General features: G+C 44.6%; 1 protein-coding gene across 5 annotated transcripts in view; it reads left to right on the top strand.

Moving 5' to 3' along the window:
* Positions 1-10,295, top strand: part of CILK1 (ciliogenesis associated kinase 1) — a 59,794-nt gene extending 49,499 nt beyond the window's left edge. For all 5 annotated transcript variants that reach the window (XM_075126459.1, XM_048845294.2, XM_075126460.1 and 2 more), the window contains 2 exons: positions 1,429-1,542; positions 6,555-10,295. In XM_075126459.1, the coding sequence (XP_074982560.1) occupies positions 1,429-1,542; positions 6,555-6,709 (269 nt within the window). In that variant the 3' untranslated portion in view covers positions 6,710-10,295. The remainder of the gene's footprint in view (positions 1-1,428; positions 1,543-6,554) is intronic.
* The last annotated feature ends 11,814 nt before the right edge of the window (positions 10,296-22,109 follow it).

The raw sequence follows: 22,109 nt of genomic DNA, 5'->3' as shown, positions 1-22,109 counted from the left end.
GGAGAAGTGGCCTGTTAACACCCCTCCAGTCATAGAGGTGAAAGAAGCAGGTGGGGAAGCTGTTAGTGGGTTATAGATTGTTGTAATAAGCAATAAATCCAGTGTCCCTTTTTAAAAAAAAAAAATCTTAAAAATAATTCTTCGTGGTTTTATTTTTTCCCTTTCAATCCCTGTTACTTTATTTGTAGTAAATAATGAGGGAGTTTTTTAAATGTAAACAATTACTGTGAATCACCACTAAATGGTAGTCTCTGGGCCAGGGAAAGAGAATGAGAATGACTCTGCAGTTTGATAGACAGGGCACTCACTACAGTTCAAGTTCTTGCTCCAATGACTATTTATAAAAAGTGGAATAGTTTCAAGAGGAGAGGCTGAAAAGGGACCACACTAAAATACCCCATGGCCCACTGGCAAGGGCACTCTCCCGCAGTGCGAGAGAACCAGGTTCAAATCTTTTTTTCTCCACATCAAGCAGAAGTAGAAATTGAAGCCAGGTGTCCCACATCTGAGGGGAGTGCCCTAGGCCAAAGCTTATCCAGGAGCTGTCACTACAAATCCTCCGCCCGCCTGTGTCTGAATGCCCGAAAAAGTTGCTGATTATATTACCATAACATTTCACACACAGATTTTTTTTTTTTTTTTAACTTTGATTTGCTGAAAAATTATCAAACCCATTTCAGGTTGAAACATACATTGTTTTTATTCTTAAACAGCAAACCAAAAAAATCTGTTGCCCAACTCTGTTTTGGGACACTCTTCTGCTCCCCTTAATTTGGTGTAACTCACTGATTTCTATGAGAATTTTGCCGGGCAGCAAAGGGCCTAATCTTGCAAGGTAATAAAAGGCCCCTAATGTAGATGCTCAGCGCATTTAAGCTCAGCTCTAAAGGAAAGACTGCAGGAATTGGGCCCCCTCAGCTGGGTCTCTCTTCTCTGGGAGGCCATGTCTACACTACGGCGCTACGGCAGCATAACTATAGTGCTGTACTGTACTAGTGCCATAATGTAGACACTTCCTACAGTGACAGAGGAGGAGGGTTTTCTATTGCTATAGGAACGCCACCTCCCCAAGCAGTGGTAGCTAGCTGTGTCTATGCCGGCAGTTAGATCGGTATAGCTGCAGCGCTCAGCCGTAGTTGTCTCAACCTCACGTCCAAGTGCAGACCAGGCCTTAGTGTTTCATGCAGTGTGAGGGTGCCAGCCATCCAGATAAGTACGTAACAGGCCAGATCCGCAGCTGGTGTGAATCAGCGTAGCTCCATTGACTGACTTACACCAGGTAAATATTTTGTCCAGTCTTCAGTGTGCCCCACCAGTACACCATTTTTGAAATACCTTCACAAGAGCTACAGTAAACTAGGGGGTGTGTGTGTATGTGTTTCATTGTACACTGACTTCGTGTTTCTGATCACTTACAAATTCTTTCAGGGCACTCAGGATCGAGCAGGTTGACAGGTGGTTATGTCTCTTCATTTCTGAAGAAGGAAATAGGCTCTGCTGGGCAGAGGGTTCAGTTAGCACCAGTTGCAGATCCATCTTCTAGTAAGTATAACTCTGAGTTTGGTTGTTTGCTTGTTTGGGCAATAATGCTGTCTGTTGATAAACTGTCTAGTCAAAAGTGCTTGACCACACTTTATTTCATTATGAAATATACTCAAGAGACCAAATAACCAATGTCAGTCAGGTTTATTAATATGATACAGGAGAGAGGTTCTGTACGATACCAGTCTCCAAGGAGCAGTCCTGTGCAGCAGTGTTACATTCACCTTGCACAGAAGGTGTGCTCCTCAAAATTACATTCCAAAAGCCATCTTCTTAGACCCTGCTTGTTTGCCAATAAAAAGGTACTACGTATATCACCTGAAACTAGAGTCAATTAATCAGCTTTTTTTACCTTGTTTCTGGTACCATGATGTACCCCTTTATCTTTTATTCTGAACCCACGCATTCCAGGTCAGGATGCATCCTTATCTTTGTTCTGGGTGCATGCCTTCCAGGTACTAAGAAGTGTGAAGACCCCTCCTAGGTCTGTACCAGGATAAATAGGTTTGTGAGAGTAACTCCCTTTCTGTGGCTGTGAGGAAACAATTATATGTCCTGATACTGACAGTTTTCCTATCTACTTAAGCCAAAGTTTACTTCAGCTAATGCAAGCTAATGTTATGGGATACTTAGCATAGGTGAACAAGATTGTGGAATAGGCCAGTTTAGGCTGTATCACGGTTACAATATTTGTGCTTAATGTATACTAATATATGGTGAGGATAGTGCATATTATGATATATGCTAACCAGCATATTAGACAACACAGTGTCTGCAGCATTAATCTTCAGTTTTTATATTTGACTTTATTGTAAAGAAGTGAGTCATTAGAGCTATAGGTCCTGATCTTGCAACTCTTACTCATGTTACAAGGGTTGCAGGATTAAGTCTATTCTGACTTCTTTAAACTGTTCTAAAACATCAGTTTTACCAATAAAACAAAAGTATAGCCTGTACTCCGCAACACAGCCATCCCAGAATGCACAGCTGCTATTACCACCAAAGGTGGGTGTCACCGTGCACATCACTCACCACTGTATCTCCCCGGGGCACTTCTCCATAGCCCTAGCATCTTCTTCACCGTCCATCAGGGCCTGCAACTACCCAGTCTCAGTAGCCAGCCAGGAGCTCCTCTTGCTCCCTCAGTCCTTCGCAGCAGTTGCTCTGTCCAAGGTGCCGCAGGTCTCTCAGCCTGCTAGAGAGACAGACTTCACTCCTTGAGCTCCAGGCAGAGGCTGACACCGCTCTGCAGCTTTTTTAATGTGGGACTGCTGGGCCCAGATTGGCTGCTCCCTGTGCAGCCTCCTTAGGCTGCTTTTAACCCTTTCTCTGCCAGCATGGGGTAAACACCTCATCAGAGTGGGATTTTCAGAAGCACCTTAGTGATTTAGGAGCACAAGTCTCAAAAACCCCACACTAAATTGTCTATTCATTATAAAAAAACAGAGTTTATTTGCAGCTTGAGTAAGGACAGAGTAAACACTGGGGCACAGATTCACACTCTGCTCCATCCCTTCTGTACCCCTTTTGGCAACTCAAAGGGGCTGGAGAATAACCACATCTCCTCAGCCTGGGATTCCCTCATTGGGGGGGACTCTACTGCTGGTACAAAGCCCGGGTAGTCCACTTCTGTGCCACCCCTCACTTGCAGCCCCCAGTCAAAGGGCTATTATGCTCCAGATATTCTCTGCTAGCACGTAGCCCTTTGTGGTCATATCTAGTGAGGATATTTTAGTGCAGCCTTGAGGCTGCTTTAAAGTATGCTGGGGCCAAGCACAGAACTGGCCCCAAAATCAGCAAGCTGCAAATTGGTTCTTTTGCACCCCATCTCTTGCTGCATCCAGCAGATACTGGGCACAGTAGAGAATCTGGTCTGAGGAGGGATCTTGGCATATGGCTCATCATATTATTATTTCACGTTTCCTGATCTTTTTATTTTATTTCTTTAAATACAACTTGGCTCTACAGTTGCAGCATCTAACAGAGAAAGTATACAGTGGCTTTTTTAAAGGAGCAATTCCTCCAGCTGAACCAGTCTGTAACAGGGTTTAGCAGGGCCTCCTTTGTTCCTGCCTCTGCTGTGTTCCAAAAACCACTCAGAGACCTTCTAGCTCACCAGTGCAGTTTATTTACAGGGTGCTATCCCACCACCTTCTCACCACATACAGCTTACAGGTTTCAGCCTTAAGAGCATCTCAAAAAGAAAAGGAGTACTTGTGGCACCTTAGAGACTAACCAATTTATTTGAGCATGAGCTTTCGTGAGCCACAGCTCACTTCATCAGATGTGTACCGTGGAAACTGCAGCAGACTTTATATACACACAGAGAATATGAAACAATACCTCCTCCCACCCCACTGTCCTGCTGGTAATAGCTTATCTAAAGTGATCAGCAGGTGGGCCATTTCCAGCACAAATCCAGGTTTTCTCACCCTCCACCCCCCCACACAAATTCACTCTCCTGCTGGTGCTAGCCCATCCAAAGTGACAACTCTTTACATAATCAAGTCGGGCTATTTCCTGCATAGATCCAGGTTTTCTCACTTCCCCCCCACCCCCAAACACACACAAACTCACTCTCCTGCTGGTAATAGCTCATCTAAACTGACCACTCTCCAAGTTTAAATCCAAGTTAAACCAGAATATCTGGGGGGGGGGGGTAGGAAAAAACAAGAGGAAACAGGCTACCTTGCATAATGACTTAGCCACTCCCAGTCTCTATTTAAGCCTAAATTAATAGTATCCAATTTGCAAATGAATTCCAATTCAGCAGTTTCTCGCTGGAGTCTGGATTTGAAGTTTTTTTGTTTTAAGATAGCGACCTTCATGTCTGTGATTGCGTGACCAGAGAGATTGAAGTGTTCTCCGACTGGTTTATGAATGTTATAATTCTTGACATCTGATTTGTGTCCATTTATTCTTTTACGTAGAGACTGTCCAGTTTGACCAATGTACATGGCAGAGGGGCATTGCTGGCACATGATGGCATATATCACATTGGTGGATGTGCAGGTGAACGAGCCTCTGATAGTGTGGCTGATGTTATTAGGCCCTGTGATGGTGTCCCCTGAATAGATATGTGGGCACAATTGGCAACGGGCTTTGTTGCAAGGATAAGTTCCTGGGTTAGTGGTTCTGTTGTGTGGTATGTGGTTGTTGGTGAGTATTTGCTTCAGGTTGCGGGGCTGTCTGTAGGCAAGGACTGGCCTGTCTCCCAAGACTTGTGAGAGTGTTGGGTCATCCTTTAGGATAGGTTGTAGATCCTTAATAATGCGTTGGAGGGGTTTAAGTTGGGGGCTGAAGGTGACCGCTAGTGGCGTTCTGTTATTTTCTTTGTTAGGCCTGTCCTGTAGTAGGTAACTTCTGGGAACTCTTCTGGCTCTATCAATCTGTTTCTTTACTTCTGCAGGTGGGTATTGTAGTTGTAAGAAAGCTTGACAGAGATCTTGTAGGTGTTTGTCTCTGTCTCTGTCAAGCTTTCTTACAACTACAATACCCACCTGCAGAAGTAAAGAAACAGATTGATAGAGCCAGAAGAGTTCCCAGAAGTTACCTACTACAGGACAGGCCTAACAAAGAAAATAACAGAACGCCACTAGCGGTCACCTTCAGCCCCCAACTAAAACCCCTCCAACGCATTATTAAGGATCTACAACCTATCCTAAAGGATGACCCAACACTCTCACAAGTCTTGGGAGACAGGCCAGTCCTTGCCTACAGACAGCCCCGCAACCTGAAGCAAATACTCACCAACAACCACATACCACACAACAGAACCACTAACCCAGGAACCTATCCTTGCAACAAAGCCCGTTGCCAATTGTGCCCACATATCTATTCAGGGGACACCATCACAGGGCCTAATAACATCAGCCACACTATCAGAGGCTCGTTCACCTGCACATCCACCAATGTGATATATGCCATCATGTACCAGCAATGCCCCTCTGCCATGTACATTGGTCAAACTGGACAGTCTCTACGTAAAAGAATAAATGGACACAAATCAGATGTCAAGAATTATAACATTCATAAACCAGTCGGAGAACACTTCAATCTCTCTGGTCACGCAATCACAGACATGAAGGTCGCTATCTTAAAACAAAAAAACTTCAAATCCAGACTCCAGCGAGAAACTGCTGAATTGGAATTCATTTGCAAATTGGATACTATTAATTTAGGCTTAAATAGAGACTGGGAGTGGCTAAGTCATTATGCAAGGTAGCCTGTTTCCTCTTGTTTTTTCCTACCCCCCCCAGATGTTCTGGTTTAACTTGGATTTAAACTTGGAGAGTGGTCAGTTTAGATGAGCTATTACCAGCAGGAGAGTGAGTTTGTGTGTGTTTGGGGGTGGGGGGGAAGTGAGAAAACCTGGATCTATGCAGGAAATAGCCCGACTTGATTATGTAAAGAGTTGTCACTTTGGATGGGCTAGCACCAGCAGGAGAGTGAATTTGTGTGGGGGGGTGGAGGGTGAGAAAACCTGGATTTGTGCTGGAAATGGCCCACCTGCTGATCACTTTAGATAAGCTATTACCAGCAGGACAGTGGGGTGGGAGGAGGTATTGTTTCATATTCTCTGTGTGTATATAAAGTCTGCTGCAGTTTCCACGGTACACATCTGATGAAGTGAGCTGTGGCTCACGAAAGCTCATGCTCAAATAAATTGGTTAGTCTCTAAGGTGCCACAAGTACTCCTTTTCTTTTTGCGAATACAGACTAACACGGCTATTCCTCTAAAAGAGCATCTCAGTTTCTGCAGCCAGGAGGGAAGAGTTACCCCTGTCCTGCCACTCTCTGTCTCCCCGCCCCCTGGGGCCTGTATATAGCCACGGCTAATTAGGCTGGAAACTGTTTTCCCCTTTGCCAATGAGGCATACATTTCTCTAGCCAGCTCCAATTTAACTGGATTGGGGCTGAGAGACAGAGGGCAGGCTCCGGGGTTCAGCCCAGCACCCTGTCATACAGTCACTGAAACTTTATCTAATGGCTTTTCTTCTTCTCATTTGTAGATATCGCTTCTCTGAAGTCTGTCAGACCTCATATTGGGCGGCCATCATTTAATACACCTTCAAAAAGCACACCAGCATTAATGCCGCGTCCACCGCCAATTCAGCCAATCCATGGACGCACTGACTGGTCTTCAAAGTACGGAGCTCACCGGTGACTTGCAGAAAGCACTTTCTGTTGAAGCACTGCACATTTCTCATGAAATGTTGACCAGTGCTATACCATTTGCCATGACTTTGTAAGCCTGTGATTTGAAAGAAACCTTATCTTCTTTGAGCAAGACATTTCCAGACTTTTTTTTTTAGTTTTATTTGTATTGATTTGAATTCAATCTTATACCTTTTTGTATAAAATTGTTTTGTTATATGATCAGGTTCAATTATTTTCTTAAAACCAATACATTTTGTATATATGGCTTGAGGTTTTGGGCATTTTATACGATAAACTTTGTAATGAACTCGATAAAAATTTAATATTTCCTTTGTCAGGTCCAAATATTTTATACAAGTAAATAAAATGTCGCAGACTGAGGCAGTATTGCAAAGGAGATACAATTGTGAGAAAGGGGCATTTGCCAAATATTGTTTTGTGGTGGAGTTTGATGTTCTGAATGGGACGTATGAGGCAAGGCGGTCAATCAAACTGATTAACCCAGCCTTATTTCAGCACCATGCTGCGCGAGCTGGATGTGATTGTCAGCCTTTCACCTGCTTTGGGCTGACTTAACATGAAAGACTAAGGGCCTGAACTTGCTCTCCTTGAGGTCAATGGCAGGTGGATTGGGCCCTAAGTCAATCACAGGCTTATTGAAGGGTGGTTTTTAGCTTTGGCTGGTGTTCGTAAATTTGTCTTCATGCTGTTTTTGCTGCCTGTCAGTTTTACAGTTCTGGGGCTGATCCTGTAATCCCGAAGCCAAATCCCTGCTAACTACACTGGGAGTTTGGCCTGAATGAGGCCAGCAGGATTAGGCTGCTAGTTTGACTACATTCAGCCTGTTTCTAATGCTGTCTCCATTCACTAAGTATTCTGTGGGTTTTGCTCATCTGTCCTGAAGTGCCACTTCAGACTTAACTGTTGTTGTCGTCTTTCAGAGTGAAAATAAAACATGCTGCATAGGGGGCTGCTCCTATTAGTCAATTATAACATTCCTAAAGACTTCCACGGAGCAAAGTCAGACCATGTTTTTGTAGGGCAAGTAGGAGCTGGAGAAATATTTGAAGCACTATTGAATATGACAAAGCTGGCTCACAGGCAGACTAACGTAGTATTAGTGATGCACCAGCAGTGAAGTTTAAGAAACCATATATGCAGCTGACGTAATTTCTATGGCTTTGTTTTCCAGCCTGATTCCCTTAGTGTATCAGATGCAGTTTTCATAAACAAGTAAATTTCAATCGACAGTTACAGTGCTGATTTAGCTTACCTTCCCATGTTGTTAAATATAGATCAGTTTCCATAAACATAGTCTTATTGGCTATTTTGTTATAGGAAGCATTTAGGATCAAATTCTGGTCCCCGTGATGTCCATGGCAAAAATCTCAGTTGATTTCATTGAGACCAGGATTTGACTTATGCAGTAGGGAAAAAGTAACATGGTAGAGAAGTTACAAGGCTTACTGACAGAGAAAAGCAGCCAAATAGGCAGGTACAAAACTGAGTGGGGATTGCCCTCTCCATTCTAAATGTTTAGCTTATCAAAGTGCACTGGAAAAGGCCACCTCCCCTTTCTAGCAAAAATGTGCAAAAAGGAAAGAAAATAATCTGTGTATTTCACCACACAGAAAACCCTCCCTGATCTCTCGAGGATAAAGGCTTGGGAATGGCCTTGTATTCATATGGAGCCTGATAATTCACAGGAGGCCTGGGCCCAACCCCAGCGTATCCGTGCAGAGTGCCTCTTTCTTTGCACTCTTTCCAAGACCCTCTTCCCCTGAGCTAGCCTAGCGGCTACATTGCTCTTGAGTTTCCCCAATCTATCTGCACACTGCCTCCCCTTCCAAAGGGCAGAAGCTGGATTGGAAAGTAATTCTGTGGACTAATTTCTGCTGGACTTCCCTACAAAAACCACTTCATTTTGGGTGGAGAATATGCCCTAGGGCAATTTCTCTGCCAGTCCCGTTCTGAAATCAGCAGAGCACCAAATATGATTTGCTTATGTAGAGAGAGAGGAGCAGCTGCTGGCTCAGCTGTAGGAGAGAGCGGGATGGATAGTGGCGAGTGCCTTTGTTCTATGCACTGTGACAACAGGTGGGCAGCATATGCTGCTCTCCACACAATGCAATGAAGGAGCAAAATGGTCTATGCATTATTTAAAAATTAATATGTACATAGGATCTTCACAGAATCGCATCATGGCTCTCTAATCCTCACCACTCAGGCTTTGTTACCAGTTAACTAGCAAACACTCATTTTCAAACCTATAGGTACTTGCTAACAGAGCTGTGATGTTGGTGTACACACAAGGAAGTAAAACAGAGCCATTTTGAATTATGCAGCACTAGATGCATGTACTGGGGGAAGGGGTGGGGTGGGGTGGGAGGAGTGTTTGCCAAGTGGAAAGGGAAAAAATTGTGTATTTACATTTTTTAAAACCATATAGAATAAGAACTGACTGTTTCCTGTCTGGAAATCAAAATCTTCATTTATATTTAGAGATCGTTTTAATTTATTTATAATGAATGAACTGACACTAACAAGGGAGATGTTTGGACCTATACAATATCTAGCTAGGTGTTTGTAAATAGTCTATTCTGCTGTGACCATATGCCCCTAATTCTCATAAATGGTCGTAGTGCCTATCATTGTCAGAATAGAGTATTTAGAGCCCAATCCTGCAACCCTTACTCAGGCAAGCAAGTAATTTGCTGGAGTAAGGGGTTCAGAATCATGGCTAGTCCTGCAAAGGGATCCACAAGAAGGGTCATAAGGTTATTCGGTGCAGGAATAAGGATCTGCATTCAAACCCCTTTGCAAATGTGGGGGCCTTTATTTGTCAAACCTAAACAGCTCACATTCAAAAATTGTCTACTCAAGTTTTAAATTAAACAGATGTAATGCATAGATTCACTCAGTAGCAAGTGTATCGTGGGCACAATCCTGCAGTCTTTACTCAGGCAAACTCACACTGAGCTCATTGAGAGTTTTTGCTTGAATAGGGACTGCAGGGTTGGGCTATATCATTTTTATTTTTATTTAATGTTTTCTTTGATTTGTTCTGTTTAGATGGGAAAAAGTAGAGAATGTACATTGCATTGAAAACCTGACCAAAAGCAATATATTTGTAAGAAAACATCTCACATGCAAAATATTACCTATCTCTTAGCAGGTTCTGCAGCATTTTTATGCTAAGTATACGATTCTGATTTTTAGGATGATTTTACCATTTACAGTTTCTCATACTCATGTGTAATATGTAATAATGACCTTAATATGAAGGAGTCAGACCTTGGGTTGACATATTAATCTGTATTATCTTGATTTTTCTTAAATTATGTGCAGAGAAATAAAATGAAATTAGTACAGAAACCCTCCCCACACTGTTTACAGATTCATTAAAAATGCTCTAGCGAAAGTACGTACCCTAAGATGGGGAGAAAAATATTTATTGAAAGAAATGAAAACCCAGAAGATTTTCTATTTGTTTGTTTTTTCAGTGTGTGTGTTATTGGGGGTGGATGTTTAAACTGTTTAATTCCTTCTGTGTAAAGAGCCTGCTGCCCAGAATAAAGTTACTCTTGAAGAGATGTTGACTTAAGTGTTGTTTTTCATTCAGATGCTAATATCTAGGGATAGTTAATTATATTTTTAAATAATAACCCTTGCATTTAATCCCTTTTGAATTTTGCTTCTAACAAAGATCTTTTTGTCTGCAAGTTCCGGGTTATGATCTTCATCCAAATATGTGGCATTTTGTCAGCTTCTGTCCCTTACAGTTAAACACTGAGATCCTCTCCATTAAAGCCACTAACGGTGTTGGAGAGTTAGAGCTTGATGGTTGAGCCAAACTTGAGTGGCTCTGCAACCCCAATCACCCAGCAGCAATGCCCAGAGTATGGAAGTGGGCTCTGGAGCCACTGCTGTGACTTTTGTGTGGGGTGAGCTTGCTCTCCCACCCCATGGCCTCCTTGAGCATGTAGCGTGAGACTTTGCCTTAAAACTATTCAAAGACTGAAGCTGGTGCAGAACCGTTATTCAGTGAGGTATACTGTTGGCAGTATAAGGTACCAGTGTGCCTGCCTAGATAGAGTTTCTAAGATGTTCATCATGCCTTATAAAGCTCTAAATGACCCGAGACCTGCCTATAGGAGATCACCTCTCTTCCTGTGACATGCTGCCACAGCTGTGGTCAATGGAGATGCTCCAATTGGATCTGCCTTATAAAAGCAAAGGAGACTGCTGATGGGGGATACTCTAAGAGCCACCGGGTGCTGGAACTTGTTTCCCACCTCCTTCCACCCTTTTGGTTCATAGCCTGAATCTAATTTCCTTCTAAGTATGCTGCCAAAGCCATGTAGTTGAGAGAGATTGTGAGAAAGGTTGAAAGGCTTGTTCCTGGGGGAGAGGAAAAAGGGCTTTTCTGGTTTTGAGTTGCTCATCCACTCAATTAATGTTGAGTATTCAGTGCTGCTGGTGGTCATTGTTACTGCAAGTTTGGTTATTTTTTAGGACACCTAGTGCTGTCTGAATGGTCCCCCCCCCCTTTTTTTTGTTTCTAATGTTTTTACATCTAAAATTGCCTAATGCAAAATATTTTTAATAATGCAAAAACCTGTTTTGCAGTATAGTGAAATAAAACATCCTAGAAATATTTTACTAATAGAGATTATTACTGTTCCATCGAGGGGAAAAAAATACAGCAGCAGCATGTTCCTGTGTCCTGATTAAACACTCAAGCCAGGAAATGACACCTAAAGTTGTCCATGTATCTTTAACAACACCTATCTTCATATGCATTTTAAACAGCCATCTATAGACCTACAAGGCAAACGTAGCAGACTTTCAATATTTCTCTGTGCTGTATTGTTTCTGAATTGGAATTAATTTGCAAACTGGACACCATTAAATTAGGCTTGAATAAAGACTGGGGGTGGATGGGTCATTACACAAAGTAAAACTATTTCCCCATGCTTATTCCCCCCCCCCCCCTCACTGTTACTCACACCTTCTTGTCAACTGTTGGAAATGGGCCATCCTGATTATCACTACAAAAGTTTTTTTTTTCTGCTGCTGCTAATAGCCCACCTTAACTGATTACTCTTGTTTCAGTTGGTATGGCAACACCCATTTTTTCATGTTGTGTGTGTGTGTGTGTCTATGTATATGTATATTATATATATCTCCCTACTGTATTTTCCACTGCAAGCATCTGATGAAGGGGGTTTTAGTCGATGAAAGTTTATGCTCAAATACATTTGTTAGTCTGTAAGGTGCCACAAGGATTCATCGTTCTTTTTTGCTGATACAAACTAACATGGCTGCCATTCTGAAATTTGCAAAAAGAAAAGGAGTACTTGTGGCACCTTAGAGACTAACCAATTTATTTGAGCATAAGCTTTCGTGAGCTACAGCTCACTTCATCAGATGCATACTGTGGAAAGTGTAGAAGACGTTTTTATACACACAAACCATGAAAAAATTTGTAGTGATAATCACCCATTTTTTCATGGTTTGTGTGTATAAGGTGCCACAAGTACTCCTTTTCTTTTTGCAAATACAGACTAACACGGCTTTTACTCTGAACTCTGAAATTTGTGTTTCTGTTACTCATGCTTGTGTGTGATTTGTGTAAGACCACCATAAGAAAACTTTTTTTTGGTACCTAGAGCAGCAGTACCATGATACAACTAAAAGCCAATCCTGAGCAAAACCTTGTTTGAACACGGGCGGCAGCAGCAGCAGCAGCATTGCTTTCCAATTTGGAAATCAGATTTTAGAAAAAGAAAGGCAGACTGCCACATGCAGCGCCTCACTTGGATGTGTCTGGAGTCTTGGAAGCTTGACTACCCTACGTTCTCCTACAAATGGACCTTGAGCTTGTTTGGAGGTTCTAGCAGGGGAGCGCAGCTACCGTAAACCCTTGACCGAAGAACGGTACTCCTCTATCTGGGAGGTCGTCCTCTTCGACCGAGCGCGCAGCTTCGGGAGGGACGCACATGGAGCGGTGAGGGAGGAAGGGGACACCCGCCTAGCCAGCCAGATCAGCCGAATCAACCCTGGCGATCAATGGGGTGACAGATGTCGCAGCCAGATCGCCCTCACATCCAAAGCTACTTGGGACTAGTGCGCTATATAAAGCTTCATCGGTTCGATGATTTTACCCTTAGGGTGACTACCCTAAGCGGGGCGCTATGGGACCAATTGACTACAGCTAGTGGACTTTACTGTGTAGTAGACACCAGGACTGGTGGAAAGCGATCCTACCCCAAAGAGAGCCCCAAATGTTTTGCACTGTATTTCTCTCCCAAAAGCCTCTGCAGCATTTGCAAATTACCAGCCTCTCTACTGGCGGTTCTCCCCGCTTGCCCCCGCCCACTGGTGTCGCGAGGCGGGAGGGGGGCGGGGTCGATGCGCGGGAGCTGCGTTGGGCGCGCGCCGCAGGGGAGCGTGCGCGGTGCTACTCTTCCCGCCGCCGGGACGCCACAGCTGTAACCCCCTGTGGCTTGCGTGGGGGCTGGGCTTGGTTCGGGAGTAAGGGGGTACGGGCCCGAGCGGCCTACCGGCCTGCGGCGCCACTTTAAAAGGGTTGTGTGGCAAATCCCTTTCGTTTTAATAGGAGTTGGATTAATGCAGCTTTCCGTGTCGGGGAGAGGGGGTGTTTAAATGCAGTGGGGGGGTGGATGTACCTTTCTCCATATAAAAGCAAATCAGGCTCCGCCTGTAGCTTTGAGGCTGCAAGAACTATTTTGGGGGGGTGTAAAGTGTAGTTTTATCCTGGTTTTATGAGACAACGGGAGGAGAGAAGGCACAGAGCATCACGGGTGTGACTCCCACCCCACCTCTGAGAACATCTCCAGCTGTTACATATTTCAAGAAAAGGCCCAACAGCTGTTACTTCTGGCTCTGTAAATCCCGCTATAACACTGACCCTGGGAAAGCTGGTGCCTGGAGCTGGCCCTGTGGGCTCCTGTACAAGGGAAACTGCCTGTTTGGTGTCCTGAGCTAGAAAGCAACCTAGCAGGGAACAGACTGCAGGATAGAGCTCTGCTCAGTGCTGAATGGTCCTGCTGTTGGCCATATGTGCATAGGGACCACCTGCCGTAACAGCTGGCAATCTTATGTACAGCTGGGGTTCCTTATTTAAATCTGTAGCAGCCTCCTTGGGATGTGCTGTTTCCATCCACCTGAGAACTGCATTCCTGGAGGGGGGTTGCTGTGCCTCAGTGGGTCATAGCTGAGAGTGCCAAACTCAGGACAAACTGCTGAGAAATAGGGCAGACTCACCCTAAACTGGTGATTATTCTATCATTAGATTATACCAGTCACAAAAGTGAACATCTGTCTCACCACACCGGTTAACAAGCATAAGTGCTGGAACTAGGAGTGTTGGGGGAGGGGGTGCTGCTGCACCCACCCCCCTACCCCCTGGTTTGAAGTAGTTTCGATTATGTACAGTGTTTACATTTTGATTCAGTGGCTCTCAGCACCGCCACTATACAAATTGTTCAAGCACCCCGTTAAGAAGACAAAAAACAATTTCCTTAGGCATTCCAGCTCTTAGCTCACTACCCAGATACTAGACTCTCTGATGAGTGGGTACTGAAACCTAATTTAATCAAAGAGTTCCTTCTAATCTCAAGAGATCAGCCACTTAGCCAGGTCAATATATAACCCCAATCTTACCCAATAATCACACTGATGCCAATCCTTTAATAACTTAAGGTTTAATAATAAAATAAAAGAATGAGTTAATAATGGTTATTAGATCATATACATACAAATCATTGCAAAGTCCTTATATCAGGTTTGTAGCAGTGATGAAATAGACTTCCAGATTATAAAGTCTCTCTGGTAACTTCCAAAAGATTGGAAGGTCCAAAGTCCATAGTTCAAAATGTTCCTTTTTGATGTAAATCCACAGACCTGAGAATCAGGGCAGGAAAGAGGCAAAATGGAGGTATCTCAGTGGTCTTTTATATCATTTGCCATTGTTATGCTTACAAGAAGCTCACGGAATCTTTTAAAAGGGGATAAGGCAATACACCACGTCTATTGTACTAATTTAAAGCTAGCAAAATGGAATACAATTTTACTTGAGACAGTTTCTTTTGGCCTACACAGTGTGCCTGAAAATTTACTGTTTCAAAGCTCACAGCCTTTGTTTGTGGAAAATTTCTGGCCCAAGATGGAGTCCAGGGTCACATGAGCATATCACATGTCCTTATGCGCTTTGATTCACAGGTGCAGTCATTGCATTGTCCATTCTTGTTGAGGCATCCACAGGAAAGCTTACTGGGTGGGATGAGTTTCCTCTGTGGCCCATTGTTAGAGCGAAGTGCCCTTAATTGGTAATTAACATACAGCTATCTGGCCTTGATGGAAATCTTATCTGGTGGGTGTTACCCAGTAATACAACATATGTATAAGATACAAGTCTATGGCCAATGTTCATAACTTTAGATACAAAGATGATACATGCATATAAACAGGATAATCATACTTAGCAAATCATAACTTTTCCATTGATAACCTTATGACATACTTTGTACATGATTTGTTACAATTGTATAACAGTGGTAATATCAGTTATATAAAGAGCCATAGTCAATCATATAGCAGCACAAAGGGAAAGAATAAAATCAGAAAAATGGCAGGTAGGAGTGGAAGGTCAGAGGCGTATCCAGCTTACAAAGAATGATGCTGAAATGCTACTTGGAAGTGTTTCCTTTTGTTGTAGGTCAGAGGATAGGCATTTTAAGGCTCCCCTCTCTGGAGTTAGTGTCTGATATTTGGTACTCCCTATGTGCTTTCTTCCTAGTGGCATTAGGAAGAGCAGAAGTAGAATCAAGATTGCTATGTGACTCCAGGCTCAGAGGACAGAATGTTGAATCTAAGCTTTATTCATTTATATGTACACTATCTCTCTCCCCCACCCCTTTCTCTGAGTAGTCCTAGCATCTGGTGTTCACTCTCCCTCACAAACACATATGGCCTTTGTTCCTTCTCCCACACAAACAAAATCCCAAATCCCTGTGGCTTCAGTGGTCTGGAACTCTTGTGCCCTTGAGCAGGGAACGGCATTTAGAAATCACACTGATTAGGTATTTTGGATATCCTAGATGAGAAATCCTTGCCCCAACCCTGCTGATCTCTAACCTGAAGGCCTCTTTTATTTTGTGCTGTTGCTATGGGCCATTCTCCCATGCAGTTCTAGCTCTGCTGGCTCCTAGTTGTGTTGCCATTTGTTGGGCACAGCTCAAAATGCTTTTGATTTTGGGCTTTTGAATACAAGGAGCAGTAACTAAGCCTCTTCCCCCTAACCCACCTTCTTTTTTTTTTTCGCTGCTTGTAATCTGTGATGGCAATAGCATGACCAGATGTCCTGATATTAGGGGCTTTGTCTTATATATGCAATTATTACCCTCCTCCCCCTCCAAAAAAAGTGTCCTGATTTTTCACACTTGCTATCTGGTCTCCATAGATGGCAACAGGGGAGATGTACAGAACTGTTTACCTGACTCTTTCCTGCCCACCTCTACCTTCCCTTCAGGTTCCTCTCCGCTTCTGCAATTTAGCTACTCTTCCTACTGAACAGTTAGGGCCGGGGGTGGGCCGGGGGGGAAGGAAAAGGGAAGAGCTGCCCGGTCTATGGCCTTATTTATGGGGGAGGGGGTTGGGTTTTTTCCAACCAAGTTAGCTCAAACCAGCTAGACTAACTCAGTTGAAAACAGGTTTCAGAGTAACAGCCATGTTAGTCTGTATTCGCAAAAAGAAAAGGAGTACTTGTGGCACCTTAGAGACTAACCAATTTATTTGAGCATGAGCTTTCGTGAGCTACAGCTCACTTCATCGGATGCCACTTGCATCCGATGAAGGTGCAACAAGTACTCCTTCACTTCATCGGATGCATACCGTTATCACCAGCAGGAGAGTGAATTTGTGTGGGGGGGTGGAGGGTGAGAAAACCTGGATTTGTGCTGGAAATGGCCCACCTGCTGATCACTTTAGATAAGCTATTACCAGCAGGACAGTGGGGTGGGAGGAGGTATTGTTTCATATTCTCTGTGTATATATAAAGTCTGCTGCAGTTTCCACGGTATGCATCCGATGAAGTGAGCTGTAGCTCACGAAAGCTCATGCTCAAATAAATTGGTTAGTCTCTAAGGTGCCACAAGTACTCCTTTTCAGTTGAAAACCCCACTTAACCCCTGTTAGTGTCCTGACATCACATCTTACAATCAACGTAAGAAGATACAAAACCCTGCTAAACTCAGGCTAAGAGGTTATCATAGAATCATAGAATATCAGGGCTGGAAGGGACCTCAGGAGGTCATCTAGTCCAACCCCCTGCTCAAAAGCAGGACCCATCCCCAATTAAATCATCCCAGCCAGGGCTTTGTCAAGCCTGACCTTAAAAACTTCTAAGGAAAGAGATTCCACCACCTCCCTAGGCAACGCATTCCAGTGTTTCACCACCCTCCTAGTGAAAAAGTTTTTCCTAATATCCAACCTAAACCTCCCCCACTGCAACTTGAGACCATTACTCCTTGTCCTGTCCTCTTCTACCACTGAGAATAGTCTAGAACCATTCTCTCTGGAACTACCTCTCAGGTAGTTGAAAGCAGCTATCAAATCCCCCCTCATTCTTCTCTTCCGCAGACTAAACAATCCCAGTTCCCTCAGCCTCTCCTCATAAGTCATGTGTTCCAGACCCCTAATCATTTTTGTTGCCCTTCGCTGGACTCTCTCCAATTTATCCGCATCCTTCTTGTAGTGTGGGGCCCAAAACTGGACACAGTACTCCAGATGAGGCCTCATCAATGTCGAATAGAGGGGGACGATCACGTCCCTCGATCTGCTCGCTATGCCCCTACTTATACATCCCAAAATGCCATTGGCCTTCTTGGCAACAAGGGCACACTGCTGACTCATATCCAGCTTCTCGTCCACTGTCACCCCTAGGTCCTTTTCTGCAGAACTGCTGCCTAGCCATTCGGTCCCTAGTCTGTAGCTGTGCATTGGGTTCTTCCGTCCTAAGTGCAGGACCCTGCACTTATCCTTATTGAACCTCATCAGATTTCTTTTGGCCCAATCCTCCAATTTGTCTAGCTCCCTCTGTATCCTATCCCTGCCCTCCAGTGTATCTACCACTCCTCCCAGTTTAGTATCATCCGCAAATTTGCTGAGAGTGCAATCCACACCATCCTCCAGATCATTTATGAAGATATTGAACAAAACCGTCCCCAGGACCGATCCCTGGGGCACTCCACTTGACACCGGCTGCCAACTAGACATGGAGCCATTGATCACTACCCGTTGAGCCTGACAATCTAGCCAACTTTCTACCCACCTTATGGTGCATTCATCCAGCCCATACTTCCTTAACTTGCTGACAAGAATACTGTGGGAGACCGTGTCAAAAGCTTTGCTAAAGTCAAGATACAATACATCCACTGCTTTCCCTTCATCCACAGAACCAGTAATCTCATCATAGAAGGCGATTAGATTAGTCAGGCATGACCTTCCCTTGGTGAATCCATGCTGACTGTTCCTGATCACTTTCCTCTCATGTAAGTGCTTCAGGATTGATTCTTTGAGGACCTGCTCCATGATTTTTCCGGGGACTGAAGTGAGGCTGACTGGCCTGTAGTTCCCAGGATCCTCCTTCTTCCCTTTTTTAAAGATTGGCACTACATTAGCCTTTTTCCAGTCATCCGGGACTTCCCCCGTTCGCCACGAGTTTTCAAAGATAATGGCCAATGGCTCTGCAACCACAGCCGCCAGTTCCTTTAGCACTCTCGGATGCAACTCGTCCGGCCCCATGGACTTGTGCACGTCCAGCTTTTCTAAATAGTCCCTAACCACCTCTTTCTCCACAGAGGGCTGGCCATCTATTCCCCATGTTGTGATGCCCAGCGCAGCAGTCTGGGAGCTGACCTTGTTCGTGAAGACAGAGGCAAAAAAAGCATTGAGTACATTAGCTTTTTCCACATCCTCTGTCACTAGGTTGCCTCCCTCATTCATTAAGGGGCCCACACTTTCCTTGGCTTTCTTCTTGTTGCCAACATACCTGAAGAAACCCTTCTTGTTACTCTTAACATCTCTTGCTAGCTGCAGCTCCAGGTGCGATTTGGCCCTCCTAATTTCATTCCTACATGCCCGAGCAATATTTTTATACTCTTCCCTGGTTATATGTCCAATGTTCCACTTCTTGTAAGCTTCTTTTTTATACTTAAGATCCGCTAGGATTTCACCGTTAAGCCAAGCTGGTCGCCTGCCATATTTACTATTCTTTCGACACATCGGGATGGTTTGTCCCTGTAACCTCAACAGGGATTCCTTGAAATACAGCCAGCTCTCCTGGACTCTTTTCCCCTTCTTGTTAGTCCCCCAGGGGATCCTACCCATCCGTTCCCTGAGGGAGTCGAAGTCTGCTTTCCTGAAGTCCAGGGTCCGTATCCTGCTGCTTACCTTTCTTCCCTGTGTCAGGATCCTGAACTTAACCAACTCATGGTCACTGCCTCCCAGATTCCCATCCACATTTGCTTCCCCTACTAATTCTTCCCAGTTTGTGAGCAGCAGGTCAAGAAAAGCTCCCCCCCTAGTTGGCTCCTCTAGCACTTGCACCAGGAAATTGTCCCATACGCTTTCCAAAAACTTCCTGGATTGTCTATGCACCGCTGTATTGCTCTCCCAGCAGATATCAGGAAAATTAAAGTCACCCATGAGAACCAGGGCATGCGATCTAGTAGCTTCCGCGAGCTGCCGGAAGAAAGCCTCGTCCACCTCATCCCCCTGGTCCGGTGGTCTATAGCAGACTCCCACCACTACATCACTCCTGTTGCTCACACTTCTAAACTTAATCCAGAGACACTCAGGTTTTTCTGCAGTTTCGTACCGGAGCTCTGAGCAGTCATACTGCTCCCTTATATACAGTGCTACTCCCCCACCTTTTCTGCCCTGCCTGTCCTTCCTGAACAGTTTATAACCATCCATGACAGTACTCCAGTCATGTGAGTTATCCCACCAAGTCTCTGCTATTCCAATCACATCATAATTCCTTGACATCACCAGGACCTCCAGTTCTCCCTGCTTGTTTCCAAGGCTTTGTGCATTCGTATATAAGCACTTGAGATAACCTGCTGATCGCCCCTCATTCTCAGTATGAGGCAGGAGCCCTCCCCTCACAGACATTCCTACCTGTGCTTCCTCCCGGTATCCCGCTTTCCCACTTACCTCAGGGCTTTGGTCTCCTTCCCCCGTGAACCTAGTTTAAAGCCCTCCTCACTAGGTTATCCAGCCTGCTCGCAAAGATGCTCTTCCCTCTCTTCGTAAGATGGAGCCCGTCTCTGCCCAGCACTCCTCCTTCATGGAACACCATCCCATGGTCAAAGAATCCAAAGCCTTCTCTCCGACACCACCTGCGTAGCCATTCGTTGACTTCCACTATTCGACGGTCCCTACCCAGGCCTTTCCCTTCCATGGGGAGGATGGACGAGAACACCACTTGTGCCTCAAACTCCTTTATCCTTCTTCCCAGAGCCACGTAGTCCGCAGTGATCCGCTTAAGGTCATTCTTGGCAGTATCATTGGTGCCCACGTGGAGAAGCAGGAAGGGGTAGCGATCCGAGGGCTTGATGAGTCTTGGCAGTCTCTCCGTCACATCGCGAATCTTAGCCCCTGGCAAGCAGCAGACTTCTCAGTTTTCCCAGTCAGGGCGGCAGATAGATGACTCAGTCCCCCGGAGTAGAGAGTCCCCGACCACCACCACCCGCCTCCTTCTCTTGGGAGTGGTGGTCGTGGAACCCCCCATCTCAGGACAGTGCATCTCATGCCTTCCAACCAGCGGAGTCTCCTTCTGCTTTCTCCCCCCAGACATATCATCTGGTCCACTCTCCGCAACGGTACCTGTGGAGAGAACATGAAAGCGGTTAGTTACCTGTGTCCGCGTTGCTGGAACCCGGACATTCCCCCTTCTTCTTCTGGAGGTCACATGTTGCCAAGCTTCTTCACTGGCCTCTTGGCTCCACTATGCAACCTGCTCTAAATCTTTAGAGCTTTGTGCCTGTAGAAGCATATCCTGACTTTTGTCCAGAAAATCCTCCGTTTCTCGTATGCAACGCAGGGTTGTTATCTGTTGCTCCAGACCTTCGATCTTCTCTTCCAGTATGGAGACCAGCTTGCACTTTGTACACACAAAGTCGCTTCTGTCCTGTGGAAGAAAGACAAACATGGCACATCCAGTGCAGGTCACAACAGCTGAACCCCTCCCTTTCATATCACCTTCTTACTATGAGCTTCCTCAGAGAAGCTCATAGTTATACCGGGTGTGTGCTGACCGCTGCTTTCTGCAGTTCCCATTGACCAGGAACGGTGAACCAGGGCCATGCCTGAGGATGGTCAATATAAGCGAAATGTCTCACGGTCCATCTGCGGATTACCCTGATGGGCTGTGTGCTGAAGGTTGCCAATCCCTGGGTTATACTGTGTCTGTGTTGGTGGTAAGTAGAGCTTTCAATCAGGTTAACAGCTGGGAAAAAGGCACCTTTCCCCCCCTAATCTAAATAAGGCCTATAACTTAATTTTATACAACAGATGTGCTTTGATGCCCATTTTGTACCCATTGTTGTTATGTGAGTGCTAGGCACCTGATCCAAAATCTGTTGAAGTCAATGTGACTCTTTCCACTGACTTCATTGGGCCTTGGATCAAACTGTGAGGCTGTTTGTGTTTTAAGGGGCTAGCATCCATCACTTTGAAAAGGTTTGTGTTCTCTACTGCACTGCCTTGTAGGCCTGGGCATGTTAAAATTAAAACCTTTTTTATAAAGATTATTAATTACTCCGCATTTGGTCATAAGTGTCATAGTTCACTTTAGGAAAAACAAATTTGTGTAACCCCTTAAGCAACTTTAAAAACTTGTTTGTTTGTTTTTAACTGTCTTTATCTGTATTACAACCCACACCATAAACCAGCAATACTCTGACTGTGGCTGACAAGCTGCAAGTGGCTATTTAATGCGTCTCTTACAGCTCTTTGCAGCGCATGATATTAAAACACTGATTTAATTATTAACCAACCAGACTGCTTTACTCTCTTATTAACCAATTAAGTTAGTTGCTATGAGAATAGTGACTAATTATTTCCCCTGTCATACTGTTCATATATGAATAGTACTATAGCAAAGGAAACAATGAATTCACGCTGCTGATCACTCATTTGGCTCCTGAACCACTGAGGTCTGAGTATGACTGCCTTAGGCCATTAAAACACACTGAAACAGCATAAATAGCGAAGACTCTTACTTTTGCATTTTGCTCAGCTTAGGCGGTAGAATAATCTCTGGTTCTCATGCACTGAAACAAAGCTGCAATATTAGGGTTGCAAATATTATCGGGCAA

This window comes from Caretta caretta, chromosome 3 (assembly GCF_965140235.1).
Source record: "Caretta caretta isolate rCarCar2 chromosome 3, rCarCar1.hap1, whole genome shotgun sequence".
Classification (NCBI taxonomy): domain Eukaryota; kingdom Metazoa; phylum Chordata; order Testudines; family Cheloniidae; genus Caretta; species Caretta caretta.
Note: the sequence above shows the minus strand (reverse complement) of the source record. Positions and strands in the feature narration are given on the sequence as shown.